The sequence below is a fragment of the Convolutriloba macropyga genome, chromosome 10 (genome assembly GCF_964194025.1).
Source record: "Convolutriloba macropyga chromosome 10, txConMacr16.3, whole genome shotgun sequence".
Lineage (NCBI taxonomy): Eukaryota > Metazoa > Xenacoelomorpha > Acoela > Convolutidae > Convolutriloba > Convolutriloba macropyga.
In genome coordinates, this window is record NC_134477.1 from 32,122,748 (window position 1) to 32,149,545 (window position 26,798).

Consider the following 26,798-nt stretch of genomic DNA (forward strand, 5'->3'; position numbering starts at 1 on the left):
ACTATTAGACGGCATTAAAACTAAGCCAACGATGTCTCTGTCTTAAATGACAGAAAGCTTACAGTTCAGAAGTCAAGCAATGGCTTTTGCGAGTTCCTCAATAGGTAATAGACCATTTGTAATAAAAGAAGACATGGGATACAACTTCAAAAAGACTTTCAGAAAACCTAGTGAAAAGTTTACTGTTAATAAAGGCAATGGTAACTTGTGTAATAGATGTGGAGGTAAGCCACACAGTAGCAAGCCGTGTCCGGCCTTGATTAAGAAATATAACGCCTGTGAAAAGGTGAGGCACTTTTCAAAAATGAGCAGAAGTAAAACCCAGCCTAAGTCAGGTAAGTCTGACCAGCACAACAATTTCTGCGAGGAAGAGGGTAAGTTGTCTGGTCAAAAATCATCCGAAATGGAGATGGGAATGTACTATACACGGGAAAACGTGTTTAACATGTCAGTGACATGGGAGTACATTACAGTAAAAGATCATATAATAAAAATGCAAGTTGTTACAGGTGCTGATAGCACCGTGATATCATCATTAATCTGGACTGAGCTTGGTAAACCTCAGTTAAATCGGAAAGTCAGACGTCTTGAGGCCTATGACGGTTATCATCTGACGCTTCTGGGATCACCAACATGTGATGTTGGGTGGAACGGAAGCTAGTATAGGCAACAACAAGTAGCAGTTGTGCAATCCAACAAAAAATTGGGCTACTTGGGAGAGACATACTACACCAAGAAGGCATCAATGCAGTGAGTGATGAAAGACTACCTCGAGTCAAAGGATACAAAGCGCATGTGAAACTAATACCGGGATCAGAGCCAATGTTCTGCAGGGCCAGAAAGATACCTCTACCTCTCCAAGACAGGGTCAAAAAGAAGCTTGAGACAATGGTACGACAGGACATCCTGGAGCCAGTACAACCTGGTGGGTTCACAAATGCATCACCAGTAGTGTGGCAGCGGAAGAAAAATGGAGCTATGAGACTATGCGTGGACCTGAAAGTTCACATCAATGGCAAAGCTATTGACGAGGACTATCCAATCTCAGACATGGAGACCATTTTCCATAATCTCCATGGGGCCTCTTACTTCGGAAAAATTGACTTATCAGACGCATACTATCAAAATGAGTTGGACGAGGATGCAAAAGAAATATGCACAATCAACACGTCGCAAGGATTGTTCAAGATGTGCAGGCTTCCTCAGGGCCTAAAGAACTCTTCATCAATCTTCCAGAATTTCATTGAGTCAGCTCTCAAATAATCAAGGGTGTGGTCATCTTCCAAGACGACGTCCTGGTATATGGAATAACAAAGGATCAATACGAAAAACGAATGCTTGCAGTCAAGAATCGGCTACGTGAAAAAAATTTCACCACCAATGAGAAGAAATCCAACTCAAAACCAGTTTCAAGCGTAAGTTTTTTTGGTTACTCTGTTTCCAAAGAAGGAATAGCACCCGATCCTAAACATATTGAGAAAATCAAAAATGCAAAACCGCCATCACATATGAAACAACTTAGTACCCTGTCGGCTTAGCAAATTTTTGGGGTCGAATGATACCGGATTTTGCAACAAAAATGCTACCTGTAAAGGAAATTTGAAAAGAAGAACTCAGATGGGAAAAGGAAGAGCAAAATCTTTTGAAAACATCAAAAACGAGTTATGTGCTAATCCTCCTGTACAGCCTTACAGCTTGACGTGGGAAGCAACCGTGACAACAGACGCCACAGAGAATGCTATAGGCGGGGTATTCTCACAACAAGGACATCCTGTGATCTACGTCTCGAAGAAGTTGTCACAAACCGAACAAAATTACTCTAATATTGAGCAGGAGGCACTTGAAATTGTTCTTGTGGTCACGAGATTGAAACTATTCCTACTCGGAAGAAGATTCACTCTACAGACTGACCACAAACCTCTCAAATATCTCTTCGCCCCAGACGAAAAAAATCCGAAAATAGCATCAGCAAGAATTACGAGATGGGCGATAGCGCTGATGGGATTTTGACTTCGAATTGAAATATACACCCGGGGAACAGATCCCCCACGCTGATGCTCCGAGCAGACTAGACTTTGACGACGACGATGACACTGATCGAGTCTACTTTGCTCTTGACAATATCTACTTCGTCCATTCCGACATGGTGACCCAGTCAGACACAAAACTGAGCTTGGATCGAATCGACTCTTTCAAGATGTCATCAAACGAATAAAAAGTGGCATATGGAAACAGTGCTCAGAAGCAGAGAGAGGATTTGAACAACAGAAAGACGCCTTGACCTTTCACAACGGAATCACCTTTCGAGGAGTTGTGCCTTTATTCCACCCAAACTAAGACCCATGGTGATGGCCAAAGCTCATGAGACTCACCCAGGCAAAAATGCAACTAAAACAGCAGTTCGAGTGATCGCGTGGTGGCCGGGCGTCAGTCGAAATGTTCTTCGATATGTTAGTAAATGTAAGGAATGCCAAGAAAACAGGCCTTGCCTGGGGAAAACAGTATCTACTTGGCCGGAAGCTTAAGTTTGGGAAAGACTCCACTTGGACTGGGTCTACTTTAAGGATCAAGGTAATATCTTAGTGATAGTAGACGCGGGATCAGGTTGGATAGAAGCGTTCCCTGCGGGAAATAGGACCTCACAAACAGTGAAGGTGCACTTGAGTCAAATTTTTGCAAGATTTGGGATACCAAGAATTTTATTATCAGGCAATGGTCCTGAGTTTGTGAGCAGTGACCTAAAGCAATGGTATGAATCACTGGGGATTAAAAAGATGGAATCTCCTATCTACAATCCAAGAGCAAATGGGATTGCTGAACGGGCGGTTCAAACAGTGAAACGCGCTATCCAAGCCTGGAGTCCAAATCTGAATGTGTCATTTGGCATTTTCCTACAGCGGGCTTTGATGACACATCGGAACACTTTCAAGACGCGGGCAAAACTCAAAGTAGAACTTCCAGCAGTCACTGATTTTGATCTGTGTGAACGAGTCTTCTTCAAACCGACGAACAGTTCACCAACGGTTCCAGCTACTTTCATTATCCGTAAAGGAAAGAACACTTCGTTCATTCAGCCGGAGAATTCAAATAAGACAGTGCTTGTTAGTGACAACCAAATTGCACGGCTGGAACCTGACGACATCAAGACTGAATCTACTGACTCACAGTCTGGGCAGTAGGGACGACATAGAAGTGGCATCACCCAACTCTACTGAAGAAACCTCAGTAGTTGAAGGGGAACAACCTTCAGTGGCCACGAGAACTTCAAGCAGAAACAAAAAACCAAAAAGATTTGGAAATTTTCCTACAAGCTTGCTTAAAAAAGGAGGGAGGATGTGATATATCGAGAAGTGGCGAACTTAGCAACTTAAGTTAAAACTTCGATATATAAAGAAAACTTTCTTACCTGATATTTGGTGAAGTGAAATTGAATAATGGCTTCTACATTGAACCGAATCGTCGGTTCAAATTTGTTCATACCACAAGTTTATCAGTGTACATAAACCATAAGTTTGTGTGATATATTCGACCTTCCCACCACCAGATATGATCAGAAGCCAACTCTGATAGAAATGAAATGTTCTCAGGTAGGGAGAACAATGTGTTAAGTGCAAAAAACTGCACTAGTACTTGCAATATACGGAAAGGGAAAAAACATGTTCACAACTAAGTCGTAAACTAGCCCATATCAGTTTATCTATATCTAGACGGATCTGTAAATTTTCATACTGATACGGACTATAAATACCTGTGAAATTTTGTACATTTAGGCCATTTTTAATTCAATTAATAAGAAAATAAAATTCTTGTCACTCGTGCTCGAGACCACGACAGATTGATTTTATTGTATTTCATTGTAATGGTTCTGTAACGATCTTTCTATGCTTTTGGCTGATATATTCTGTTTTATATATCAGACGTGAAGAGTTTTTACTGCCATTCGTGCGTAGTATTTGTGAATTTTTGCGCTCTGCTCCTGTTCATCTTTTTCCCCTCAACTGTATGGTATTCTGGTGGGTTACAGGTCCTATCCAGTTTAACTGAATCGTTGCGTTTCATTTATCAATTATCAATCATCTTGTGATTGGTTTTGGCAATATTTAGCGCCACTTGTTTTCGATGGAAAAGGAGTCTTTTCTCAACTTTTTTTTTCTGTTTTCCTTATTTATTTTTGTGTATCTAGGGACTTATACAGGTTGTTGTTGTCTTAAAGAAATTTACTGATCAAATCGTAATTTGAATCTCTTCTTTGTATTGTAAGTCAGGAAATTTCCATCATTTTTATATTTCCTACTCCATCTTCTTCCTCGATTCATGTTACAGTCATATCAGCACCAGCCAAAGAGCTCAAAATAAGTTTTTGGGCGAGCTGTGCTGCTCAGCAGTTGAGTTTGTCTGCATAAGATCAATTGCCACTGTATTTATCACTGGATTTAAAGCCACTTTTTCGATTGATTTTGAGAGCAATCATGCTCTAACTCATTCAAAAATATTCTTTCTGCCTAAACACAGTTTAAACACAACTGGGGCGGAATTCACGATAAACAAAAGGCAACAAAAAAGACTACATTGTCACTGCCAGTAGTGATCTGATTTATTTTCAGAATGTTTTTTACCCACCCCCCTCAAGTTCCAAAAAAAAATTAAATAAATTTTGGTTAGAAAATCTTTTGTTTTCTGATTGAAATTACACATTTGGTCTCTCTAGATGAGGCCGAGGAAAGTTCTTTCTTGGGTTGAGGATGGTCTCTTCATACCCATTTGATAGAGACATAATTAATTCCTTTGAGTATAAAAGAAAATCAAAACTATAACAAATGAGAAAGCCTTCCAGGTTTTGGTCCAGACCCAATTGAGCTATGATCAGACCCAATCGAGCGCACACCCTTGTGTTCCCAGACCGAAATTACAGGGTCTGGAAAGCGGTTCGAGCGCACAATGGTCTGGACCATGGTCTGATTTCTGTCTGATCAGAGGTCAATTCGGTCTGGACGGTCTGATTATAGTCTTTATAGTCTGGACCATGTTCTGGGTTCGGTCTGATCAGAGGTCAATTCAATCTGGAAGGTCTGATTTCGAGTGCATTATTTTTTCAATTTTTTTATTGAGGGATGTTGGCTCTGCCAAGAGGCAACAATAAATCAGCGTTCCGATCAGAGACTCATCTAAAGTCCGATGACTCTGATAAGAAACAAGGAGTCCAGCTGATAGCAAATGCCGGTCCCCTCAAGAGGAAATTTTGATTAACTCAAGACCACGACGTTTCTTGTGGAAAGCTGTCTAAGTTCATCCATTGAGTCAGAAATATGAACTAAGGGTTATGGTAAATAAAATTTTTTTTTCAACAGTTAGGTTTCGTTTCCATCCCTCAATAAAGAAACAAAAAAATTGAAAAAATAATGCACTCGAAATCAGACCCTCCAGACCGAATTGACCTCTGATCAGACCGAAATCAGACCATGGTCCAGACTATTGTGCGCTCGAACCGCTTTCCAGACCCTGTAATTTCGGTCTGGGAACACAAGGGTGTGCGCTCGATTGGGTCTGATCATAGCTCAATTGGGTCTGGACCAGAACCTGGGAAGGTTTTCTCATTTGTTATAGTTTTGATGTTCTTTTATACTCAAAGGAATTAATTATGTCTCTATCAAATGGGTATGAAGAGACCATCTTCAACCCGAGAAAGAACTTTCCTAGGCCTCATCTAGAGAGACTACATGTGTAATTTCTTTCAGAAAACAAAAGATTTTCTAACCAAATTTTATTTAAATTTTTGGGGACTGAACTTGAGGGGGTTGGGTAAAAAACATTCTGAAACTATTATTAGGTTACAAGATTAGAAAGCGTCAAGTCATCTTTGTATTACACAGAAAAATATGATACACTCAAAAAGGACAGTTTACTGATCCTGTTGGATCACTCAGCACTGCCTTCAATTTTTTACGGTTTGATTCAAAAATTCAGAAAATTCTCTTGTGATAGATAATAGATTAAATTCTCAGTTTATTTAAAAGAATTTTCAGCTTTTGATTCGATTTTCCACCTTTTTAGAACTCCCTGGTCACACCAATTTAAACATTATAATAACGTCTTTTTATTTCACTTGAAATATTTTTCTCAAACGGTGTACTCAAGGTATCAAGTAGAAGATTATTTTTGTTAACTTATTATTCGATAAAAATGTAGTTATCTTGTGCACCAAACTGACAATTGAAGACTCAGAAAGTTGATTAAATATTGATGGTAACACATTGTTTTCAATAAAAAAGTTAAATAACTTGGCACCTCTGTATCTCAGTTAATTCCGTTCGAATTTTCGTTTACACTTTGGTATTTTGGGTCGAACATAGTCAAGTACAGGCCCATAAATGGACTCCACAGAGGTCTGTATTGTCCCGACATTGTCTTGCCATGTTTCTGTTTCAGGATTCAACAACATAATCAACTGGGTGCCAGAAGCCGAGATGCGTTTTGATGTCTATCCAGTGCAGCAAGCTTATAGTAAGATCAACTATAATTTTTGGATCTCGGTTTTTTCTCAGGCTGAGGTGTACAACCAGCTATAGCTTTTGGTTGCAATATAATTGCTGCATGGAGCCAAAATAGTACTTGAATTGAACTAGTATTTATAATTGTAGTTGTCTTTAACAGATAGATCTCAAATAATGTTTTGCCGTTTGTCAGTAACTATAAAATTAAGTTGGCTTGATTGTCCTCGGTACAATCTTGCATAATTTTTGTACATTATGCAAAGCTTTTTCTGTTACCATGGTGGAGAAATGGTCGGGAAAAAACTCAAAAATATGGCCACGATAAGTTCGACCGGAGTTGCAGGGAAAACTGGTCAAAACCCTGACAATAATAACAATAGAGATGCTGTGATCAATTTATTTAATATTTTAAGGCATGTGGATGTTTAACCCGAGGGTTAAAGCCAGAATAATTTACATATGTTAACTTCAAAAAAATTTTTTCTATCCGTTTTCCCCCAAATACAAAGTAATTATTGTCAGATGAATTTGTTTTAAAAATTACTTTCGCATACATGGATCTAGAATTTGGATTGAGCAGTCTATAAATGGTATCGCCGACAACCTTCAGGTAATTAAAGGGTTTGCAGCCATCAATCACTTTAAATACTAAAATATCGCAAAAAAAGTTTTTCTTCGTTTAATTATATCGCGTAATTTGTTCGTTATCTCACTTTGTGCTGACGAAAAACTTGCCGGCATGATTTTTTTACTGGATCATCATCGCACACTTCTACGAGTGAAATAGTTGACAGCTGTTGACTTAATCCTAATGTGGTTTTATTTTAGATATTATCAGTCGTACATACGTCGAGGATCCGAAGCAAGCAATTCTCGATTGGACCGACATCGTATCAAAAAGAAGTTTGTACTTCTCTTTTTACAGCTTTTATGAAATGAGGAGCTCGTTTGGATCTACCCCCCCCCCCCCCAGCTTAGTTGGTATATAACTTGTACAACCCCCGTTGCACATGTTATTTTTTACATAGTAACTATAGATTAGTTCCCCGTCGGGGGGGGGGGGTCAAAATATAGCCGTTCTTTTTTAATAAAAATATATTGGTTATTTTAGTGAACAAAGGCGAGTCGATGGAGAGAGCTGTCTATTTTGCCAACACAGGTATTAAAGTCGTTTTTTCATTCTTTTTTTGTATTTTAGTGCAGTGTTCAAAACCCCTTTCAAAAATTCCCCTCAGTAAAATCCTGATTACAAAACTCAGAAAACTCAAATTTTCAGAAAACTGTTCTGACCTTGGTTGTATACAGATAGACACAATTTAGAACGCGCTCTAATAGTAAAAAAAGGAATCACTTGAATTGAAATGTGTCTTCAGCATAAAGTGGATGGGGTATAGCTAAGCGCCTATCAATTACAAAACAAGGAAACAAAAAGGGTCACAAAGACGGAAAGTTTCAAAGGTCAATAAAACTTAGTTCTTTCGACAAAAGTTTTTAATAGCCGCCGTCAGCCTCTCAAAGATAAATACTTAGACGACACAACCCACATGAATTGTACGGGGCAGTTGCCAGTTTTAGGACTCCGAGAGGAGTAAAAGTGACTTTTAAAAAAAATTAGACTTAAATTTTTAGAGAAAGTGTTTTGGAGGAAGAAAAATGTCGTGCACGTGAAAAGAAGTGTTTGGTCAGTCCGCTGAACAAAAGTGAACAGCAGAGAGAGAAGTTAGAGTTGTTTTTCTGCTCATGAATCACTCTGAGTCAGAGCAAGAAAAAGATGCATGAAAAAATTTTCTGGCTCTGTGGGCGATATTTATTGATGACGGGCGTAGTTTTCAAAGCATCTATTTAATTTCACTTTGTAAATTTCAATCAAAGGTGTTCAAATCAAATATCTCAGCCAATAAGTGTACGTTTGGAAGCATTTGCGACCATCTAAAGCAAATATTAGGTTTTAAGATGCAAATTTGAGCGATTTCTTCAAAGAACCTTTGTTGGAAGCCTCTCTTTAGCAGCTTTCGTAATCTTTATTTTTTTCTTTGAATTGGGAATTTTTGGTTAAAGTATTTGTTCTAGTGGTTTAGTTGGTCTTTTCATTTGACTGATATTACTTGTAAGTTTTGCGTGTTCGATGAATGGAGCAGTTTTATTCAAAACTTTGCCCATTGTTGTCTGCTTTTAAAGTTTTTGACCAACCCAAAGATTTTTACTTTTTTGACATCATCTTCTTCTTTAATTTTTCCTCAGTTCTCTGTGTACTATTTCCGTTTTTTCAATCGGTTAGTTTTAAATTATTGAACCAAAGTAAATTATATTGCACGTTCCTTCATCTGATAAATGTTTGAGTTGCAATTCGTAAAGAAATTTTCTCAATTGTTTGATTTGCTAATATTATCACATTTCGCTTTCGAATGACGTTTTACTGTTTTTGTTGTTTTACTTTCTTAATCACACAAGGAGGGAAATAATTTTATTTTTTGAATACTTTGCTGGGCCTTGGTGAATATTGACCTGGAGCTGTTTTTGGAGACCTGTTCTCATATTTTCATGATTTTTGAGGTCAAATTGGAGTACTGAATTTGGTCACACCATCAAGGAGGCTGAGCGAAAAAGCTAGCTGCTTTGCGCAATTTTTACTGCATCTTGATTCTAGAGTGAGAAACCAGTTTTTGAACAAAACTTCGTTTTCTGTTGTTGTTTTTTGGTTCTGTGGCAACTTTTGACGTGTGGCATTTTTACCTCGATTTTTAAAATTTGTTGTCTGGGTTTTTCCGCTGTCATTCTTAAGGTCTCTTTATACTTTTTGTCAGATATTTGAGTATTTAGTTGCTCTCGAACGAAATTTTTAGCAATTATTGTAAACGCGTTTGTCTTTTTGTGCTCGACGTTTTTTTTCGCTTTTTCTTCTAGAACTTTCATTGACTGCTCAAGTGATTTTCTCAGGCTTTCGTTCTTCACCTTTGAGTGATCTCACTACTAAGCTTGTCGCTAATATAAATTTGATTGCAGCATGGCACCAAGAGGTGAATGATAGCCGAGTGGGAAGAGCTTCTGGTGCGGGATCCGTTGGTCCATGGTTGGAATCCCGGCGTGGTTAACTATTTTTGCACCCGTAAAGGAAAATTTATCTAGGCTATACAGACCCTGAATTAAATCGCCTCGCTGGTCGTTCGCGAGCAATTTTTCCGACATTTGTCTGTTTATGTATCAAATTATATTTTAAGTGGACTGGTGTAGTGCTGTTTGAAAATGCTTTCGGATTTGGAAGCGAATTTGCTTGGACGGTTGGCTGTTTGATTTCTGTCATTTTGCTTTTTTTCTTTTTTAACTAGTGAATTTAAAATGTCAGACATTTCTCCTAATAATGCATAGATTTTTGTTTTTTAAATTCAAGAAAGGGAAGGGACAGCTAATGGTTCATACGATTTAGACACTGTTGATTAATAGCCACCGTCAGTCTCTCAAACGACTTCTATTCAGGCGCTCTCCTTTATACAATTCAAAGAATTTGAATGGTATTGGGGCCCTGTCTTTTTTTAAGATCTGTTCACAAATTTTCATGATTTTGGAAGTCAAATTGGAGTAGTGATTTTGGTCACTCCGAAACAGCAAGTGGAGCGGAAAAACGAGTGGTTTTCCAGCGTGAATTTTTTTCACTCTAAATTTAAACTAGAGTTAGAAAACAGTGTTTGAACAAAAATTCTCATTCTCGCTACTGGTTTTCTGTTCACATGCGTCAATTTAACTCTGATTTTGAATGTTTTTTTCTATTTTTGGATAGGACTTTTTTCTAAAGCGTTTTTCCTATCCATTGATAGTTCATTCTAGGCCTAGTTTTTTGTTCGAACTAAATTTCCATTTCTCGCTAGTGATTTTTGTTCACTTGCGGCATTTTGGCACTGATTTTGTTTTTTTAAAAACTTTTTTTTGATCTATTTTTTTTAGAAATGGTTTTTCCCAATTCACTCATAGTCCGTTTTAGGTCTAGTTTTTGTTTAGTCAGTAAAAATTTTTTGATTTTTACGTCAGGACTTGTTCTGCTATGTTTTTTTTACTTCGCTTTACCTTTTCGATCACGTTTAATTGCTCTCAAACGAAGTTTGTAGCAATTATATTAGATCTGTCGGTCTTTATTTTATGCGATTTTTCGCTTGACCGATTTTTCGTCTGGCGCTTTTGACTTTTCGTCCTCAAAAACGGAATAAACAGTTAGCGCCCAGCGGGCAATAAGTGCTCTTAGAGCCTTTCAGTTCTATTTCAGCTCAAATTGTTTTGGAGACTTATAATTATACTTTTGGTGTGAAGGGCGGTTCTCAGAGGTTGAAGACACCCCCACTGTTGGCCCCCCTATTGCCCAACCCCCCCCCCAACCGCGCTTTTGCCCCCCACCCCAGTGTTGCCCCCCCCCTCAATCTGCCCCCCCGTGCAGCCCCCATCCCTCCCCCATCCTTGGATAGCTACTGACGAATAACCGCTTGCTAAAAACGCAAATTTATACCTTTTTTGCAATTTTTTTCAAGCTTTTTGAAAATTTTTGACATGTTTTGATTTTTATCAGCACTAGGTGCCAAAGAACCTCCTCAAGGTTTTGATAACAGGTTACACAATTGTTGCTAGTGATAATGGAATGGTTGCAACATTTTAACATCACGAATTTTAGCAATTTTTTGACAAAACGTGCAATTTTTTTAAATTTTTTTGACATGTTTTTCCTTATTGAGGTATTTCCAGACCCAAGGGGCCAAAAAAGTCCTAAGGGGGTTAATAAAAAATTACTGACAACTTTTTAATGGCCATGGAATAGTTTTTCAACTTTTTTGTCACAAATTTTAGCAATTTTTTGATAAAACTTGCTTTTTTTAAAGTTTTTTTTTTGAAATTTTTTGTAGTTTTTTAGTTTATTTTAGCCTCAAGAGCCAAGGAACCCCCTCTAATGTTTAAAAGTAGATTTGAATAATTTTTAGATTAAATGGAATGTCTTGCAAGATTTTGACATCACGAATTTTTGCATATTTTTGATATTTTTGGCAATTTTTTCAATTTTATACTCATTATTCAGATTTTTTGAACCTCAAAGGTCAGAATAGCCCCGTTAGGGTTTGATAATGAGTTACTGGAAAATCTTTGTTGGTCTTGGGTGAAATTTCATCTTATTAATATCATAGCAATTTTTTTTTAAAACTTAAAACTTTTATTTTAAGTTATTTTTAAAATTTTTCGTCATTTCTGAGGTTTCTCTGGCCTGAGGGGCGACGGAACTTCTTCTAGGGTTTGATAATATATTGCTGCATAGTTTAGAGTTGTAATGGAATGTTCTTCAAGATTTTATTATCACAAATTTAAGCAATATTTTTGAAGTATTTGCAATTCTTCACGTTTTTAATTTTTTCCGGCAACAGAGGCCCTCGAACCTCCTCCAAAGTTTGATAATAAGCTGCGGCATAGTTTCTAGAGTTAAAGGGATGGTGATCAACATTTTTTATGACTCCCATTTTAGTAGTTTTTGGATAAAACTTAAACTTTGTAAATTTTTGGAAAAATTGTATGTTCCAACTGTATGGATCTTTATGAGCCTGTGAAACAATTTCTGGCTTGAAACAGGGATACCGGATAGTATCTTGAGACAATGAATTGGTTCTTAAGATATTAATGTCTTGCGTAATGTCATCATTTTGTTTGCGTAATGTCATCATCTCTGATCCTCATTATCGATGAGTTATAGTTGAAATGTTTTTTATCATAGCTCATCTAACAGGCTCTTTCTAGATAACCATTGTTAATTGCTCGCAAAGGCATGTTGTAGCAAATTTATTAACCTTGTTTGTTTTTAGGCAATTTTTCGCTGGAGCGGTTTTTCGTCTGACCCATTTGACTTTGGTCTTCAGAAACGGGATAAAGATGTAGTTCCCCGAGGTCACTAAACCGTGGCTAGATGTTGACGAAGCCAACCGCTCGCCGGTCGTTTGAGAGCAATTCGCCCGACGTTAGTCGGTTATGTTTTTTGTTTTACATAAAACACGATTTTCACGTTTGACTTCTGACTTAATTCACTCAGTTTTTAACTGAATGGTTTTAAGTCCATTCACTCGCTGAATTACGCAAGATAGTGAAAACAGTCAATGTCACGAGAGCGAAATAAAAAAGAGACGAGGTAAACCGATAAAGCCTGGTTATTAATTCATTGAGAATTAGGTTATCAAAGTTCATTAGTGTTTGTTAGCTGACATTGGTATTAAGCCTATCAGCTGTCAGTTTAGAAGGTGAAAAAAGTAAAGTTTTTTAATCTAACCGAAACCGCTCGCCAAATTAAAACACTTTTTGCACTGAAGAAAATCTTTTTTCTCTTCTTTTCTCTTTAAATGTTTCTCTTTTAATTTTTACTTTTTACTTTTTTGTTTCAATCCCGATGTGCATCAACCGCGTCAACGGTGGGCATTTTCCGACAATCTGCCGGCTATAATTTTTTGTTCTGTTATTTTTTGTCTGAAAAGTTTTATTTATGGAGTTTTATTTATGGAGTTTTATTCTATTCATTTTATGCAATTCTATTCATTTTAGATCCTGATTTTTGTTTTGTTCACTGCAAATCTCTTCGAATTATAAGTCATGAGGTTTACTATTATATTTATTAATTCATTTTACCTTTCGGTCACTTTTTTAATGCTCTCGAACGAAGTTCGATACATTACGTTTAACGCGTGTGTCTTGTTTTACGCAGATTTATTGATCTATCGTTTTTGTGCTAGAGCATACTTTGATTTCGTGAGTGATTCTTTCACGATTGATTTCTTCTTGTTTTAGTGATTCAAGTTGCGCTCCATCTGAATTATATATTTTTTGCTAATATGAAAGCGTTTTTAAGTTTACAAGAATCAGCCTCATTGCTGCGTAGTGGTGATGTTGGATTGGAGTCCTGGAGGTCCAGGGTTGAAAATACTTGCCTAGTGGTTTACGTTAATCGACTGATGTCATGTCGTTCACGTTTGAATCGATCCTTTCATAACGGTGTTTGTCCGAGTGGTTAAGGGGGAAAATTGCTGCACTCTTAAGAAGGATCTAATTTTAAATCTTTTTATCATTTTAAAGAAGGATTGATATCAATAATCGTAGATCCCCGGGTTGAGATTTGGTGGTGAATTTTTGTAAGGAATGCGGTGAAATGCGGTGAAAAAAAATAATTTTCGCCGTGCTTTTCTTACATTTTTTTGCGGTGAATGCGGTGAATTGCAGTGAATTATTTTTTTCCACCGCGCTCTCGGTGGCGGTGAATTATTCTTTTTCACCGCTTGATGCGATTATTTATTTTTTTCACCACATCTAGCGGTGAAAAAAAAATAAATCACCGCTTGAGAGAAAGCGGTGAAAAAAAAATAATTAACAGCCACCGAGAACGCGGTGAAAAAAATATTCAACCGCGATTCACCGTATTCACCGCATTTCTTACAAAAAATCACCGTGTCTTCTATCAGTTCCACGGCTGAACTTTTCTTACCTGAATCAGCGCTTCAGCTGATCTTTTGTCAAACCAGGCATCATCAGACAGCTCACTGCAGACAATCTCCATCAGCAACAGTTTTCTTTCACTATTGAGCAACTTTTACTCATTTTTTTCAATAACTTAAGAGTTTCAAACAAAACCGCTAGTTTTTATTAGTTTCCCATTTGAGCCTCTACACTACAACATTAACACTGTTTTTTTCAAAACCGAAAGAATCAATCAATTATCAAATCGATCAACGTTCAAAGTCGGCAATAAAAATACGTACTATTCGTTCGTAAAACAAACTTCAAATTGAGAAAGTTAAAAAAAAGACAACGTACAACTAAAAGGCAAACATCAAATGAAAATGCGAAAAATTAAAGCAGTAAAGAATTGGAATGTTTCAAACAACTTTGGAGTTTCTGCAGTTCAGTGTTCAGTGTTTGTAAATTTTTGCGCTTTTTTCTTCTTTTTTGAACTTCTCCATTACAAGACGGACTTGGCTTCTGTTCCACTGCTTTTTTACATAAACCTTCTTTTTCTCGAACAGTGGCTGCCGTTCAAATCCATTGTTTTCAATTTTAACAAATTCCATATAGTACAATTTTCTCGACATTTTGCGTTGCATTTTCGACTGTGCCAACATCAAGTTGATTTTCCAATCGAAGAAGATCCAGCCATTGAAATGATTTTGGTTTTTGCGGGCGGTTAGAATTGTCACTGCCACAACTCCATGGAACACTTTGAAAATTGGCGACTGGGCCGTTTTCATATCCCGAGCAAAAATATTTTTGAATCGCAACGCAAATCTGTGACGAAATGTCGACTTTTTCTTTTGATCTTTGCTCTTAGATTGTTGACATTTCAACTTCGTTGCGTTCAACCTTTCTTTGAAATGGTCTTTTTCACTTATCATGGCCAATAATCTGGTCCTGTTAGGCGAGGTCACGTCACTTCCTACTAACTGAAACCGCTAGCCAAATTAGAACAATTTTTGCACTGAAGAAAAGAAAAAAATTAGGTCAACTTTTCTCTTCTTTTTTTACTTTTCTTTTTCAATCCCGATGTGCATCAACCGCGTCAACGGTGGGCATTTTCCGACAATATGCCGGCTATGTTTTTTTATTCTGTTATATTTTGTCTGAAAAGTTTTATTTATGGAGTTTTATTTATGGAGTTTTATTCTATTCATTTTATGCAATTCTTTTCATTTTAGATCCTGATTTTTGTTTTGTTCACTGAAAATCTCTTCGAATTATAAGTCATGAGGTTTACTATTATGTTTATTAATTCATTTTACCTTTCGGTCACTTTTTTAATGCTCTCGAACGAAGTTCGATACATTACATTTAACGCGTGTGTCTTGTTTTACGCAGATTTATTGATTTATCGTTTTTGTGCTAGAGCATACTTTGACTTCGTGAGTGATTCTTTCACGCTTGATTTCTTCTTGTTTTAGTGATTCAAGTTGCGCTCCATCTGAATTATATATTTTTTTGCTAATATAAAAGCGTTTTTAAGTTTACAAGAATCAGCCTCATTGCTGCGTAGTGATGACGTTGGATTGGAGTCCTGGAGGTCCAGGGTTGGAAACACTTGCATAGTGGTTTACGTTAATCGATTGATGTCACGACTTTCACGTTTGAATCGATCGTTTCATAACGGTGCTCGTCCGAGTGGTTAAGGGGGCAAAATTGCTGCACTCGTAAGAAGGATCTAATTTTAATTCTTTTTATCATTCTGAAGATGGATTGATATCAATAATTGTAGATCCATCTCGCTTTCATCTGTATGGAGATCTTTATGCGAACGAGTAATGTATAATAGATTCTTGGTGGTTCTCATTATTATTCCAAATAAAGTTTTTTGGTTTCGGATCTATTTATAGTAGAGTTGATGCTTACTTACGGTGAACTGACTGAAAAGATAAGGACTTCGAGCGGGTTAATGGTCAGTTATTTGATAAATGCTTTTGACACAGTAAACCGCGATATTTTACTAATATGAATTTTGGCTTTAGAGGAAATTGTTAAATGGTTGAAATGTTCAATTGCATCGTGTAGAATCATTTTTTTGTTCAGACTGCAAAGAATTTAACTTTTGTGTCCCCCAGTGCTCCAAACGTTGTCCTGCACTATTCAAAGTTTAAGTCATGATTTGCATAGTGTATGCAGTAGTACATTGGAAGTTTTTTTCTGATGTTAGAATTCTGATATTTTAACGTAGTAGACTCCGCGACAATGTGGGATCCCTCAGTAGCTAGTTTTGTGCGAATAAACTTGTTTTTATAATCAGCCAAATAGTTCGGATTGTTGCGGGAGAACATGGGTTCTAATTCTAATTTTAAGTTGATTAATAGCGATTTTCAAGTTCAGCCAGTGTGTTGCTATCATGGTATCCTCATTGGCCACTAACTGTCATTATAGGATCAACCTGGTTCTGTCAAAATGCGACACAATGTCCCAAGAGGCAACTTCTAACTTTTTATTTCAGTAACCTCAAGTCCATTATTCAGTATAAACTGATTTTATATGGGTGCTGTAGCTTTAGTTCGCTGCCTGGAATCGATCTGCAACTCGAAAGAAATGAATTTTATTTCTTAAATGAGATCATTGTTTCCAATGACATCAGAGAACCCCGTCTGCAAAGTAAAGCTTCTTTTCTTAATCGCCTCCAAGACCCAAAATTGCACGTAATTATGCTCAGTATCGGGCAGCTAGACTTTGTAACAGATTGAGCAAAACTAGTATCATTACAGAAAACATTTGAGATTTCAATATGCACCAAGTAATGTATTTTTCAGAGTCAAATATTTGCCTGCTTCTAGCGAAGACTTAGCTAAGCGCATATTTGGTTTTTGTAGTCATTTTCCTTTTAGTGTCATAGATATTGTATCAATTTTGCGCCAAAATTAAAGACAGTTATCCGCTAGTAAGTTCTTTTCAGAGGCAAGTGGTTTCAGTTGATTGAAATGAGCTTTTAATGACCGCCTCAGCTTCTCAGCTGGCTATTATAGCGCTCCTATTTTTTAATTTTTTTTAAATTTGTCGAACCAAAATTTTTTGCTTTGCCTTTGTTCACAGCTTGTTCAACTTTTTGCGTGAAATCTATTCGACCTCTATAGACTAGTTTCACTCTTCCCTGCTAAAAATGTTTTTAGATAGCAGTTGCTCAGAAAAGCAATTCAAAATGAACAAAGTCAGTACCAAAAAACGAACAGAAGTAGAAACGGGATAAACCCATAAAGCCCAATTTAAGAAGCCTATTCCTGGAACTTTGCTATTAGTTGCCATCTCTATTGCTTATTGGTATTGATACTAGCCCCTGTGTCCTCTCACTGCGAAACAAGAGTTTGTTCAGCTCCATAATGACATCGATGCAGTTCGCACTTTAAAATTGTTTGTGTAGAAAAATCGGTTTTTTATAAGTTTTTCTCTTCTTTCAATCCATCTTGGCTATGGGAAACAATGGCGGCTAATTTCCGGTAATCTACTGGGTATGTTTTAGATGTGAATTTAAAAAAAATGGGTTTTGTCCGTTTTTGCAGTGTTTTTGCTGTTGAGTTTCGTAGTGTCAGTTGTGATTGGTCTGTTCCTCACTTTAGTAAGGCGTAACAGAACTTTTATCCTATATTATATTTTCAATTGGTTTGAACAATGGGTAATAATTACTCAAAATAAATATCAATGATGTTTTGTGTCTTTCCCTGATTTGTATTTTTTTTGGTGCTTATCACGCAAGTTCACTAATGGGATCTATTCTGTTTTGCCCCACCCCCCCCCCCCCCAGCTTATAGTTGGCTTATATTTTTTACGCCCCCAGGCGCACGTGCCTTTCTTTTTTCATAATAACGTGCTATATAACATCAAATAAATTGTAACGGGGGGGGGGGGGGGGGCTAAAAAACATTGGGGGGGGGGGGGCGATGCAGAACTGATCCCACTAATGACAGTTGTCGGATATTTGCTAATGAGGTTTAAGAAAATCGGTTTTAATAGTGTTTCTAATCGTTTTCATTTCATAGCCAATTTTTTTTAGGATTCTCCCAAATAGTAATACCTAACTCAGAGTTTTTCGCAATTTTTGATTGTAGAGTTGTCCGATAACTTAATCTCATTTTGGCCGTTGACAGCAGTTTTTATTGGAGCGTAATTGAATGTAAATAACGCCTTGAGTTCATACTGTTTTTTTAATATAAGTTATAAAACTTTTCAAACCATAATAGTGAAGTTTGAGTCCTGCGGTGTTGTTGCTCTTCTGTGGTTTAGTATTAAGAAAAATTTTCATTGGCCTTTTAGGACGGTTTAATGTTGATTGATAGGTTCCCGTTTACAGTTTTTTGGTTTCACTGACTTAGATAACGTTTGTTGTTGATTATTTTTTTTGTGAGTTTTTGAATCTTGTTCTTGTTTTTTTCTTAATCAGCTGTACTACTAATGTTTGTCTCATGGCCTCTAAAATTGTATTGTATAGGGTAATTGGAGATCTTAAACTGTACATTTCTAAGTTTTATTTTTTAACTCTGACGCCACGATTTTTTTATGAGTTTCTGGTTTTGGTGAGTTACTGTTTTTTTTTCGATTTCTTCGTTATTATCTTCCATGTTTGATGTATTGTTTTCTTTTGCTAACGACGCGTATTTTCACTATTTATTTGAAGTGTTGTTTTTATTGATTGTTTTCAAAACTCTAGTTTTCGGAAAACGAAATTTTAAAATCGTTCTAAGGATTTTATAGTTTGTTTTGAGCATATAGGACTGAGTGGTTTGTTGACTGAAATGTTTTCGGAAAACTTAATCGTCATGCTATTATTTAATTCAGTTCTGTGAATTGTAGACTTTTCAAGCTTTGTGTTTTGGTATTTCGTCTTACATTTCAATCACGTTTTGCATATGTGACTACTTTCTTTTTTGACTGACCTCAGTAACTCACTGTTTGGAATGAATAGAAATTAGAATCATTTGGCAAAAAGTGAAATCTAAAGAAACGGCATGGTCCAATAAAGTCTTATTTAAAGATTGAGTGCAATAAATTGTCGAAATTGGCAATAGTATTAATCTTATTGACCAATTTTGAATCTGAATTCACATTTATGCTTTGAGTCTAGTGAAAGACCAAATTAGAACAACTGTTGACACTTGGAAAAAAATTGCACTGTCGTCAATTTTTCTCTTTATTTTTTTCTCACGGTTTCAATCTCAACGAAGTCAGAGGGCTAAACTACTGGCGCTATTCTGTTTTTGTTTTTCAGTGTTCAACATTACGTGGGAGAAGGAATTTGAAGCTTTGAACAAAGAGGTGGAAAACAGCTTGAAAGAAATAAAGTGTTCAACACATCAAAGTTAGTTGTTCTTTATATGTGGCTTTAGGAAAAAAAGTAAAGTTCTAGAACTACTAGAAGTTAGTGAGAAGTGGCGCACTGGAAGAAAAAGTAACTGACATGCAGAGGGTGAGAAGTTCGAATGCGTGTAAGGCCGGTATATTGAAGTAAGTGGTGAAATGTGGTGACTCTTTGTAAGTTTACCGCTTACTCTATTGGTGAAATTACATAATTTCACCGCATTTCACCGCAAAATTTTCTATGAAATTTGCGATGAAAAAAACAACTTTTCACCGCTTATCTTACATATTTTTTCCAATTTTTCCGCGACCCGGTTTGTCTACGGGCAGCATAGAGCGCTTGTATTTATTTATGAACTGTTTGATAAAACAGCAGATTGATATAAAAAAAGCTATTTGCTATTTAAAGCAATATGCATAGAAAAAGAGTTATTTAAACAATCTGTCATTAAGTTATAATATGATAACCAGCATCCCACTTTTCCACTAGTTTTCGAACAAAAACCCGAAAATTTTACAATTTAGTGACCATTTATGTTGTTTAAAAAATACATATTATTTACGACCTTTTGATTAAATTTCAAAACAAAAGTAACAAAAAAACTGACTAGTGGGTGTAAATTAAAGGGATTTTTACTAGCGCTTGGGATTTACTGGAAAATTATTGTCCTTTGAAATTTATCAAAAACTAACCTGTTGAATATTTCATTTGGTTTTTCCTTATATTGTCTGTTGTTTTCAGAACTTCTATAAGCTACATAAGTTTGTTCATAATTATGTGCCTTTCTCAATCTTACTATACGGAACACTCAGCTTCTGTATTTAAATGCAATTTCGATATCAAAAAGCAAAGTCTGTTCATTTTGCTGTTCTGGAAATCGTGCCACTGAAAAATTCTGAAAACTAATTTGCTGTTTGCATTGACCACAACAGAGACATTTACAAGCAATTTTCACATTTGTAGAGAATTTTGCTGCAGTTAATTTTTTTTGGATTCAAGTTTTTTTAGACTTCTTCGATCCATCATCCTAAAAACTTACCATTTGACCATTTGTGCCTTTTAACATTTTCTGAGTATTTTTTTGTTGTAATTTTCTTTTGTGTTTAAAAAGCAAAAAGTGCTCTCAATTCCTGAAGTGAACAAAGAAAAAACTTCGAGAAAATGTAATAATTTCAATATTTGTATAACTTTCTGGAAACATAAATGGAGAAAAGTGTGTTTTATCATCTCCATTTGAAGAACAAAAATATTTTGAACATAAAACAGGCAGTGCATGTCAAAGAATCATTTTTGGTCTCAGTTGTCAACAAATTTCTCGAATGGCCTTTAAACTTTTTTGTTCAATTGCTCTCAAACGAAGTTTCTGTCCTTTATATTTGCACTGCGGTCTTTTTTTGTGCCTTTTTTTTTGTTTGAGCAATTTTTGACTGACGTTTTTGTCCTCCCGTTCTCAAAATCGTGATAAGCAGGTGGAGTCCACTCCCAACGTTCTTCTATTGAACTAAAACTAGCATCCCTAATTCACAACTAGGTACTGATTAGGCCGACCGCTCGTTTCTGAGCAATCCTATGAGACAAATTTTTCTTGCATTAAAAGTATATGATTCAAACTTCTTCAAAATAACGGGATTCTGTTCAATTTATGAGTGTGCCTGTTGGAATTAATCTAATTCTGATTGCTGTCGAACGAAGTTTGAAGCATTTATGATAAACATGTCTTTATGACTTTTTATGCAATATTTTTGCTTGACCGTTTTTACACCAATAAAACATTTCTAAGCTACAACCCCTGTAAGTTAAATTGCCCCTGCTTGTCGCTCGAGACAATTTCATCCGACGTTATTCGGTTTATGTTCACACAATTTGAGTTGCCCTTTTTTTGCCCCAATTTTTCTTTGTCATCTTCAATCCAAATAAGCAAATTCTCTCAGAGCAGAACAAAATTTGAACGCCTTCCATTGGAAGATACCTTCCATTTCAAGGATTTTAGCTAAAATATTCAAAAAGTCAGCTCATTTCAGCAAATAATTTACACGTTTTTTTTGGAAACTCAGCGAACTGCGTTGTTGTTTAATGGTTTAATAGTTCTAATCAAAGTAACTGCATTGTATTTTAGTATTAGTGCATATCTTATTGTTAGTGCTATTCATTGTTTTTAAGCAAGTTTTGCATCTTCTAAGAAGGCTATGACAAAATGAAATGATGATCTTAACGGATGCAAAAAACTATGTTTCAATTCGTTTGAAAAAAAAAAGACTTGTTTCAGATGGGTCCGAAGTTTGCAGCAGCGCGGCGAACTTAAACTCTAGACGCTCGCCGTTTTTTGGAGGTAGTATGTCATCGTAAGTACACCACAAATTTAGATTTAGATAGAGCCACAGAACCTCAAATTTTTATCAAAATAAAGTTGTGCATTATGGTATAAATTAACCATGACTGGAAAAGTCTGCCTAAAAAGAAATTTTTGGAGCCATTATACCACCCCCCCCCCCCACCCCCCACAACCTAATTATTTGGAAAACGGCTGTTTTAGCAAACCAATCTTTCGTCACTACTATCCGCAGAAAAATGTTTCTTTTTTGGCGCGTTTTGTTTTTTATTACTCACGACCTAATTTATACGCCAAACTTCTAAAGAGCCACGATGTGCATAAAAGCTAATCTGGGAATTGTTTTTTAATCCGCAGTTAATTATCCGAGGGGTTTTCTAATCATTTCACCGCTCAAACTAGCAGTCAGCGTTACAAACATTAATTAAGTTGATAATTTAATCCCAAGTTCGGTTGTGATAGTTTCATATGAAGTCCCACGGGCCGCTGAGGCATGGCTAAAAGATTATTTTCCTAGGTTAATAATACCAGTTATATAAAAGATTGAAATCGGCGTGAACTGACAGAGCAGTGAAATAATTTGGTGAAAAGATAGGGAGTTAAACAGAAAGGGGGAGAAAAAATGGGACTCCCTTCCATGCAATTTGTACCAATTATGTTTCTTTCCATTTTTGTCAATTTGGCCCGCTGTTGAACAGCATTCCGGAAATAGTGAAAAATGAGAGTTGTTGAAACAGGAGCGTCGAACAGTGAAAAAAGAGCGCCAACATTAAAATGCGCCGGACCTGATTCAAAAGAGTCAAAAATAGAAAAAAGTTTTTAATTACCCTCATTTGATAGATGAACAGAATAACAACTTTGACACTTTAAAAACATCTTTGGTTCTTAATTTTTGCCCTTGTTTGCAGTTTTGTCGTCTGTTGGCTGAGTCTCATAAATGAAAGGTATTCTTTGCTCTCTAGTCAGACATAGTATCTCAATTTAATGTTTTCTTTAATATATAACAGATTTACTGACTTCCACACTATTCTTTTGAAGATAGCAGTGATTTGTTTTAGTTCCGCACGCTTGCTGTTTTTGTTGTTGCCATGAAACAGTCTTAATAAAAAGAGTTTTGTAAAAAAAATAACTTCTCAAAAAAATGTTAAGTGACTTCATGTTTTTTAATTTCATGTTTGAATCAGATTAAGTTTTGTTTACTTTTCAAAATTGTTATTCTACGCAATATGGCACTCAGGTTTTTATTTTGTTTTATTTATTGGATAGTAACTCACAGTTTGTCCTTCTATGTTTGTTCTTGTAAAACTTTTTCTCATTTTTTCCATAACTTTGAGATTTCGAAAGGGGATTAGACGGGTAAACCCCCCTTTGCACTAAATTTCGTGATGACCTCTAACCTGGCCTTAGTAGCAACGTGTTTTGAATGCTGCAGCTCTAATGTCATGGTGAAACAGTTTTTTAAAGTTTTCTGATGTTTCGGAATCAAGCATTTTTTCCCTATTTTGACAGAACGTTTGTATGACAAAACTTGTCTCAGAAAACGATCAATAATAGTTTTGATCGGTCTGTTGTTAAACGAAACCGACTTCTAATTTGATTTAAACGCCAAAAAGTAACTTCTGCTAATTGTTTCAGTTTTCTTGAAATTTCGTTATTCTTGGAATTTTCTTAGTTTCCTTTTTACTTTTTGGAAGCATTGAAATATTTCAATAACATGAAAATTGCCTATAAGCCCCGTCCAGTTTTAACCAGCCCTGTTTGCAAATTTGCTGATTTGATTTTTTCGGGCGACAGAGTTTATTTAGAATGTAACATTAAAGAAAATTGAAATAGTGTAGCATTTTTTTTGATGTTTAAGCTTTGAAGATGAGTCATTGGGTAGTTAATAATAACTCAGAATTTATTTTAAAAATCTGAAAATTTGTCTTCGAGATCTTTGGCAACTTTTCATTTTTGCTAAGCTTCTTTATTTTAAGAATTTTGTCTTTTTGCCACTTATTTTGTTTCTTGTTTCGTCTAGTGTCTGCTAGGCTACAGGTGCGTTACGTTTGTGAGTTTTTGCGAGAAGAGGAATGGTTGAAGAAATAAGTAAGACAAAAACTGAAAACAACGGCAATGAAATCTCTAAGTTTTCCTCGATTTTTTCCCCCTTTGTGGTTTTCGAACTGGTTCGGCTAACAAAATCTCTTCTGAGCTTGCAGCTGAAATGTTGAGTATCTTTCAGAATAACAGAATTAGAGTTTTGTTTTTTAAAACATTATCACCATGGTTTTATCAAAAACCTAGCTCTTTGCTAATTATAACTATTAGACACTTTGTAGTATTTTTGCCTATCTCTGCCTATGGATTGCAAGTTATGCAAGATTTCCTCCTTCTTTAATTAATAGCCGCGATGCGATAGCGGCTATTATTGGGGACATCGTGGTTTTTTACAATTCAAAGAATTTGAATTGTTTTGGGGCGCTGTCTTTTTTTTAAGATCTGTTCACACATTTTCATGATTTTTAAAGTCAAATTGGAGTAGTGATTTTGGTCACGCCGGAACAGTAAATGGAGCGAAAAAGCGGGTGGTTTTGCGGCGTGAATTTTCGCTCTATTTTTAAAGCAGAGTGAGAAAACGGTGTTCGAATAAAAATTCGCTTTCTCGGTAGTGGTTTTTTGCTCACATGCGGCAATTTCACTCTGATTTTTACTGTTTTTTCTTGATTTTTTTCATCGGATTTTATTCTAAATGGTTTCTCCAATCCATTCACAGCTCATTCTAGGCCTAGTTTTTGTTTGAATTAAATTTCTATTTCTCGCTAGTGGTTTTTTTGTTCACATGCGGCATTTTGATTTTCTGTTTTTCAATTGCGTGACTTACCTCACTCAAAAAATGACTTCTGAACTCACTTATGGAACTTTAATTTTTTATGAAGATTTACTAGTTAGTGTGCATCTAAGTAGTGCCAACCTTATATGCCCTAATTCGTGATTATTAGTCTTGAGTTTTTGATTTCGAATATCAATTTTGAAATAGCTCTTCAAGGGCTTTTCACTTATAGAATGTATGTGTCAAAAAATTGACAGTCCGAAGCTAACCCAAAAAGTCTAGTGGTCTATTAAAGGACTGGTGGTCGATCTGTCTATCTTATTTTTTTAGGTGTTTCAAATCATGGAATGCAACGAGCGTCTATCGCGGCTGTTTTCCGACAATCTGCTGGCTATGTTTTTTAATTTTTTGTGTATCTCATTATGGTAAACATTGGTTTTGAATAAACTACCATTAATTTCACATACAATTTAAATATCAATGTTTTTTCTCTCTAAATTTGTGAAACTTCTTTGTAAATTAGGCTCGTAAGTTATAATCAATAGTCTGGTTGTGTTAGAAGTGTTTTTCTCATTCAATTCTTTGGGTTTTATTTCTGGTCTTGTCCTGCTATATTTTGTCAAATTCAGTTTATCTTTTTTTTTCCTTTTTCGTACGTCAAGACTTTAACGTCTGACTTTTGATTTATCTCAATCACTCTTTCAGCCGAATGGAATTTAGAATTCATACAGCACATTTACCCGCATACCTTCAAGGTCGAAAAACAAAATCGAAAGAAACACGATTAGATGAGAAAGCACAAGTTTAAAACTTCATGTTTAAAAACTGAGCATTTTGTAATCAAAGTTCCGGATCTTTTCCGTTTGTGCCCCTTTGCTTAGTGGGTGCATACTATTTGCACCCCAGACGCACCATATTTTTACATAATGATTTAACAACTAATGACACGTGTTCTGTAACGGGGGGGGGGGCAAAACGGGGGGGGCAAAACGGGGGGGGGGGCAAAACGGGGGGGGGGGGGGGGGTCACAAACGCACAAACGGAAAAGATCCAAAATTCCTTAGAGCGTACTTTGAATTGGCATTCCGGATCTTTTCCGTGTGTTCCCCCTCCTCCTCCCTCCCCCCCCCCCCCCCAGTACGTTATGCTCCCCCGTGCTATTACATAGTTGTTTACAAAGCACGTGCTATTACATACATGCGTGTCAGTAGTGCAAGTAATATGCACCCATTAAGCTGGGGGGCACAAACGGAAAAGATCTGGTATTCGTATTAAGCTCGGTATCCGTCAATTTAGAAGTTAAAATCAGCTCATGGAATCTAATGAAACAGCGGACCAAATTAGAACACTTTTTGAAACTTAGAAAAAAATCTACAGGTGTCCATTTTGTTTTCATTTTCTACTACTCTTCCAATCTCAAGGACGGCCAGTGGGGTCAACGGCGGTTATTTTCAGGCAATCTGCCGGCTATGTTTTTGAAATTTTCGGCTCTTTCAATCGCCAGATTTTTAAAGATTTATATAAAAGCATAACTATTTGCAGAGTTTTGCCGCTAAAATATTGCCTTCTGAAATGAAAGTCTCACAACCCTTACATTCAATGGTATCTAAAAAGTGTAATAGCTAGTCTGTTCACACATGCTCATGAGAAGGAAAATTTTGTTGAAGAGCTTGAAAGGCGAGGGGAGGGGTGCAAGTTCAATTTTGGTTATTTTTCAGATCACAGCAATACAGACAAGCATCTAACCAAACCGATGCGGGAAAGTATGTGAAAGTAGTCTGTGTAGCCAGCTACCCCTCTCTAGGGACCAAAGTTGAACTCGAAACTTACCCTACCAATGGAATTTTCATACCCAGTTTCAACATCTTCGTTGGCGATAGTGTACAACACACGAAAAGCGCAGTTGCCATCATAATTCCTAAGAAAATTTTCGCAGACGCGGGTGAAATTGACTGCACGTTAATGGCGCGAAATGTGAATTTCAGGGACAGTCCTGGGGGAAATTTGCACTTCAAGTTCAGTTACATGCCGTGAATTATTTCATTACACGCGTTTACTGGTTCCAAAAATATAGCTACTTTCAAATAAAGTGTGTCTGCAACTTAAAAACCAATTAAACGGATCAAGTACAGAATAGGAGCAAGTACAGTCCACTTTCAAAATGTATTAATATAGAAAGATTAAATCTAGTTATGAAAGTGATTCACTTTACTCAAAAATTTGGTACCGGTACATGCTTGTAATGTTAAACTCTTGATGCAAAATTAAAAAATTTGAAAACTGATCATGTCATGTTTAAGAAAAGCTTTAATGTTTGTCCAAGCTTCGAATATTTTTGTCAGAAAAAAATTA

The 26,798-nt window shown here is 36.3% G+C and overlaps 1 protein-coding gene across 2 annotated transcripts in view; it reads left to right on the top strand.

The window, feature by feature from the left end:
- The window catches only part of LOC142348452 (uncharacterized), a 67,975-nt gene extending 41,383 nt beyond the window's left edge, over positions 1-26,592 (top strand). The window contains exons 7-12 of one of the 2 annotated variants that reach the window (XM_075399813.1): positions 6,427-6,501; positions 7,320-7,394; positions 7,603-7,650; positions 19,216-19,305; positions 21,572-21,647; positions 26,165-26,592. In XM_075399813.1, the coding sequence (XP_075255928.1) occupies positions 6,427-6,501; positions 7,320-7,394; positions 7,603-7,650; positions 19,216-19,305; positions 21,572-21,647; positions 26,165-26,480 (680 nt within the window). In that variant the 3' untranslated portion in view covers positions 26,481-26,592. The remainder of the gene's footprint in view (positions 1-6,426; positions 6,502-7,319; positions 7,395-7,602; positions 7,651-19,215; positions 19,306-21,571; positions 21,648-26,164) is intronic. The other variant, XM_075399814.1, reaches the window with a different exon arrangement.
- The last annotated feature ends 206 nt before the right edge of the window (positions 26,593-26,798 follow it).